Below are 6,000 nucleotides of genomic sequence, written 5' to 3'. Positions count from 1 at the left end.
GTGCCTCTATCCTATTTGGCCAGGCATAATTTGCTATAGAAAATGACTTTGGGCAATCTCATGTCATCCATTCTGTCTGATCAGAAGCATGGTCTCAATGCTGGTGACATGCGTTCTCTCCCGGACTTCATTGTTGGTGATGTAGTCCTGTCACTTGATGTTTATGATGGAATGGAGGCAACGTTTCTGGAAATGCTCCAGAAGGTGCACCTCTTTTTAGTACAGAACTCAGGCCTCTGATTCATAAAGGAGTGTGATTACCACTACCACTTTGTAGACTTCAATCTTTATTGTGAGGCACAATGAATGATTCTCCTACACATTTCTGAAGATGACCAAAGGAGCTGCTGCCCTTCACTAGTCAGTTTTCCAGGTCCCTGGTGACTAAAACATCATTGGAGATAATGCTTCCAAGATATATGAAGCGCTCAACTGCACTCAGTACAGTTCCATTAATGGTGATGCTTGTGGGCTGATAAGTCCTATTCACAGGCTTCTGGTACAGTGCAATCATTATTTTGAGATTGATTGTTAAGCCAAAGGCTTTTGCTGTATCAGCAAAATGGTTGATGACTGCCTGCAAAGCAAGTTCATTGTGCGTCAGGAGGGCACAATCATTGCAAAGAGCAGCTCAAGGATTAACTTTTCCCAAGTCTTGGTATGAACTAGAAGTCTAAAAAGGTTAAAAACGCCCCATGTTCAAAACTACACATAGATCCCCTCCATGAGATTCTCCTTAGCTTTCCTGAGCATAATGCTGAAGAATAGGTTAAAGAGTGTTGGTGCAAAGACACAACCCTGTTTGATGCCATTTTCAATGGAGAAACAGACTGACAGATCCCTGCTATGCTTCACTTGATCTATCTGACCCATGTATAGTTGCTGCAAGGAGCTTAGGTGGGCAGCCATGGCTTACAAGGATCTTCCAAAGCCCATCTCAACTGACTGTATCAAAGGCTTTGGTCGAATCAATAAATGCAGCATAGAAACCCATGTTCTGTTCCCTGCACTTATCTCGAATTTGTCGTAGATTATAATTTCTTTTATTTGCTTGGAATCTGTATTGGTTTTCTGACAGGTTTTCCTCAGCAACTGATGGGATGAGTCTGTCCATCAAGATCCTTACTAAGATCTTGCCTGCAATGGATAGCAGTGTGATGTTCCTGTAGTTAGAGCAGACTGATTTCTCCCCCTTGTTCTTATACAGAGAGACGATGACTGCATCATGAAGATCCTGTGGAACAACTCCTCTTTCCCAGCAACTCTGAAACAAGCCTGTGAGTTTGACAAAAATGTGTGTCACCGCTGTGTTTGTACACCTCAGCTGGCATGCCATTGACTCCAGGAGCCTTGTGGTAGTTGAACTTTTTGATAGCAGTTTCCATTTATTGTTGAGTTGAGACCGGGGGGGGGGAGATTGTTGATCTCTTGATTGCTTCTTCTTGTACCTGGCATTTGCCTGCAAATAGATTTTCAGTGCTCTGTCCAGTGGTGAAAGATTGATTTCTTGTTAGTGAGGAAACTGTTGCAGTCTGATGGCTCTAAGGGAGCTAGCACTTGATGCATAGGGCTGTGTATCGCATGGAGAGCCTGATATAATGCTGGCTATTTCCAGGTCTGCATAATGCTAAGTTTGCTCTACATGGGCTATCCACCATTTGTTCTGCATTGATCTCTTGCTTGTTCTTGACTGTACTGCATACATTTTTGTAAGCAACTTTTGTTGCATGGTTGTCTGGCTTTACAAGGACCGTCTCAAAATAGGAGCGCTTCTTCTGTAGGATGTCTTGTATCTTGATGTCATTCTCATCAAACTAGTCTCTATTTTTCCTAGTCGAGTAGTCTGCTACTTCAGCTGTTATCTCCGGGGAGAATGGTTTTCAACCACTGCCACTGAACATCTGGGTTCTTCTCCACTGAACTATCCTCTGGGATGTCCAGTTCCTTCTGTTATCTTTCTTACCACTTGAAAGAGATGCCTGTTGATGATGACCAGCCAACCAGGTGGGGACTGAGATAAGCATTGTTTGGACCACCTTTTATAGATTGGTCCCCATTCTGGGGAAGCAGTGCTATCTCTAAAGAGAGCTGCTTGGTCGCTCAGAATGTTGCCATTATCTCATCAATAACAGGTGACATATACTCCTGAGCAGCTCACATGCAGAGGTGAGACTGCGACTACTAGTGTCATCTAGCACCTGTCATTTCGCTCCTTCTCCATTGCTGTAGGACTTTTCTGTCCATTTGTGTTTAGTAGGTTTAGAGTGAAGATCAGTGCTTGTAAACTAACTTCATTCTTTAGGCTCCACATCCTTTCACAGAGGCTCAGTGGGATGAGATGGCTGTGGAGACCTTGAAGCTGTAGGTTTTATATCAGTGTGCTTCTAGCCTCTAGTTCAACAACCTTTCTCAGTGGTACGGGGACTGTTATCCAGAACTGTGGCCCGGTTCATGAACGCCAGGGCATATCCATATGCTGGTGTGTCTGCATGTCGCATGTCTGGGGGCCAATCCTTCTCGGAGTCCCTTGTGTTTCAGCCTGAGGCCGCAAAGTACCTAGTTTCCGTGTGTCGCTACGTGCACCACATAGGGCTTTCTGACAGAGAGGTTACATACTTGCAGGAGAGACTTACACACACAGCATTCTTTTTCGCGGTACTATCCGAAAGCACTGCTAGCAAGTGGTAAGTAACAAGCTTAGTTAGTAACTAAGGAACTGGTAAAGACCACACCATGCCCTATCCGCTTTATATTATATAATTAGGTTATATTGAAGTGGTGGACTTCCCATTGACAGATCAATTTTATCTAATATGATTTATTTTTAAATCTGATTTATTTTTGTGGTTAACGAGTAAATTAATCAACCACAATAATTTGTTGTCTGATTTTATTATTTGTTTCTTAGATCGGTGATTTTATTATTTGTTCCTTAGATCGGTGATTTTATTATTTGTTTGAAGAAAATAAATAAATAAAAATCTAAAAAAAAAAAAAAAAAAGTACAATAAAAAAAATCAAACCAATTAATACGGTGGATCAATTTGCCCTGTCACTGCTGAGCTAGGTGTATCAAAAAGTGGCCATTAAAAATGATGATCAGAACTTTAATAATTCAACTTTATAATAATTTATCCATATTAATATTTTAAATTCCATGTATTTTTTAAATAAAAGGATTTTTAAAGTGAGGGTCGTAGAAAATCGCATTTTCGTAACGTGTTTTGCAGCAAGCTTAAAGAGCTCCTGCTGCTAATATGAAATTTATCAAATATGGATTCGTCCAAGTGACATAAATAATGTCTCTTTTTTTTATTGCGTGTGTTAACCAAAATTAGTATTTTTCGTCCTCCGTAGTTAAAAAGAAACGCACATTCACTTATAAGTTTTTCCCCTAAAACAAAAAATCCACTTCATCGATCTTTAAAAAAAAAATTCTTTTAATGAAATACACGAGTTTTTGATTGATATATTTTAATACTTCTTTATCGACTGAATTTTTTTTTTTAAATATCTAAAAAAAAAGAAAAAAGAAAACATTGAATGAAATAGAAAAAATTGCCGTCAGCGTCTGGTATTTACTTGACGATATAAGCATAACATGAGCTTTCATTAAAAAAAAAAATCAACGTGTTTAAAAAAAAAAAAGGTTTTACACTTTGGCCTTTACAGGTAAATTTCCAAAAAAACTATTCTTTTTTTTTTTGTTTAAACTAGAATATTTTCTTTATTGATCTTTTATCTTCAATTTGTGATATATAAAACTTTGGAACATAAATTAATTATTAAAATTTTAATAGACATTTCAAAATGTGAGGGGTGAATTTGAAAAAAAAAAACAAAAAAAAAAAACGTTTGTCTAAAATATTATATTTGGTTTATTGGAAAGAGCATAAAATTTCACATTGATCCTGAAAATATCGTAAAAATTGAACCAATAGAAAAAATTTGATAGATTTTTAAAGTTTAAAAATTGAAAAATATTTAACTCGTAAAATTCAATTGATTTTATTACGTAAAAAAATGGCTGCACGAAAGCACGCCGCCATTTTGTAAACACTGTTTTTTTTTTAAATAAAAAAATAATATTTCTATTATTTTTTAAACAACTTTAACAGTTTATTTTGAAAGTATATTCCATACAGAAAATAAATAACCCACTTTAAAAAGAGAAATTACGAGTTTTTTTTTTTTTTATATTTTATTCGCAGTTTTCTGTTAGGGGTGTCAAAAATTCCTCCAAATTTCTGATATACTTACTGCTTAGCAAATCAAATAAAACTAGTGATAAATTTTGGCAACTAAAACTTTTTTCGCTTCAATATAACCAGAAGTTAGTTTAACATCGGTGGCAGGATCCAACTTCCCGAGTGGGTACTCTAAAAGAACAAAAAATAGTCGAGAATGAATTTGTCGGCACTCCCTAGTAGGACTGCCTGGCAATAAATCGACCCGAGGAGGAGGTAATCCTTAGGAAGATAGTCTTCTTAGGAACGGACCGAATTATACTTCAATCAGACAAAAGAGTTAGACCTCCTAGACCTAGAGAAATAAACCCAAGAATGAGGATGTGACCATGTTTTCATCGGTTATACAACTACTTGCGGATTTGAAAAGACACGATGTATGTCAAAAAGCAAGTGTTGACGTGTGGTCGTGTGCGATTTAAGCGTGTAGTTTCGTATTTAATAGGGAACACATTTTTTTACAGTATTTAATGTATTTAGATGCATGTGAGTACATTATTAAAAGGCTTAAAATAAACTATTTGCTTTTGTAGAAGAGTTTGTGAAATTTTAGCACAAATGATCGAAATTGTAAAATAAAAATATTTGCAGTATGAAGAGAGAAAAAAAAAAAAAAAAGGAAAGTACGAAACTAAGGAAAAATATCAGCTTTTCACTTGATGCATCACCTGCTTTCATGCCCACTTGTCGTCTTCCAAAGGAATTTTAGGGGGATTGGAAATATTAGAGAAAATAGATTTGTATCGCTCCTAAAAAAAAAAAAAAAATAGAAAAAATTAAAAAAAAGAAAAAAAAAAAGAGAACCTTAAGAACACAAAACATTTAACCGATTGGCCTGTTTGTCTTTTGTATTAGTAGATATCAAAACAAAAGCACGTAAAATACGCACAATAACACCGGTTTGTCGATGAGAGAAGCCAAGAAAAACACACGCACAATACAAGAAAGAAGATACTCGTTTGTCTGATACTTGTTTGTCTCTGTTATTTACATTTTTTTAAATGTTTTATTGTGTTGTTACATGACACATTTTTTGTGTTACCCTCCCTGAGTTTTGATTTTATTTGTTATTCGTTAGATATCCTTTTTATTTGTTCTCTCTCTTTGCCTGTTACCGGTTTTCTTTTTTCGGTAGACGTTGATTTATTATATTTTTTAAATTTATTAACATTTTTTTTCGTGGAGGGACTTCAAATCCCATTAAAATTAACTGTGAATGACTGAGGAGGGCAGGGATTTAACTAATGTTTTACTCGAGTCTGATGCCGAACCGAGTCCTCTGGTCGGTGATGGGAACCTCCTCCCTTCTTCCAATGGGGCCACGACCCTCGTCAATGCCGCAAATAATGCTAAAATTGACGTCGACGACGATCTAGGCATCGAAGTTAAGTTCGCCCCCGCTGACCCATATCGTCCCGGGGGTGGCCCGGTTGTTGCTCCTGGAGCCGCAGGCATGGGCGGGGGCCATCCCCGATCTCCTACCCGGGGTACTGGAAACAAGGAAAGCTCTCCTCTGTTGAATCGAGTGGACTACGATTACGGCCTATTTGACAATCATTTTCCTGACGACCCCGAGTTTTACGATTGTGTCCGGCAAGCCGAAGCCGCCATTGAACAGGGGAACTTACCAGAGCGAATTTCCCAGGGATCCAGTGGCAGCTATTTTGTTAAAAACGCGGATGATGTACAGGTGAGTACTAGTTTCAATTTTTTTTTTTTTGTATTTTTTTTTACGACCTGCCCCAGCGTAGTA

At 37.5% G+C, this 6,000-nt stretch overlaps 1 protein-coding gene across 7 annotated transcripts in view; it reads left to right on the top strand.

Moving 5' to 3' along the window:
- The first annotated feature begins 4,884 nt into the window (after window positions 1–4,884).
- The window catches only part of LOC145245952 (phosphatidylinositol 4-kinase type 2-alpha-like), a 350,661-nt gene continuing 349,545 nt past the window's right edge, over window positions 4,885–6,000 (top strand). For 4 of the 7 annotated variants that reach the window (XM_080107716.1, XM_080107713.1, XM_080107714.1 and 1 more), the window contains exon 1: window positions 4,885–5,937. In XM_080107716.1, coding sequence (XP_079963842.1) covers window positions 5,464–5,937 — 474 coding nt within the window. In that variant the 5' untranslated portion in view covers window positions 4,885–5,463. The remainder of the gene's footprint in view (window positions 5,938–6,000) is intronic. The other 3 variants (XM_080107718.1, XM_080107719.1, XM_080107715.1) reach the window with 1 other exon arrangement.

This window comes from Euprymna scolopes, chromosome 23 (genome assembly GCF_053919585.1).
Source record: "Euprymna scolopes isolate OS-2025 chromosome 23, ASM5391958v1, whole genome shotgun sequence".
Lineage (NCBI taxonomy): Eukaryota > Metazoa > Mollusca > Cephalopoda > Sepiida > Sepiolidae > Euprymna > Euprymna scolopes.
Note: the sequence above shows the minus strand (reverse complement) of the source record. Positions and strands in the feature narration are given on the sequence as shown.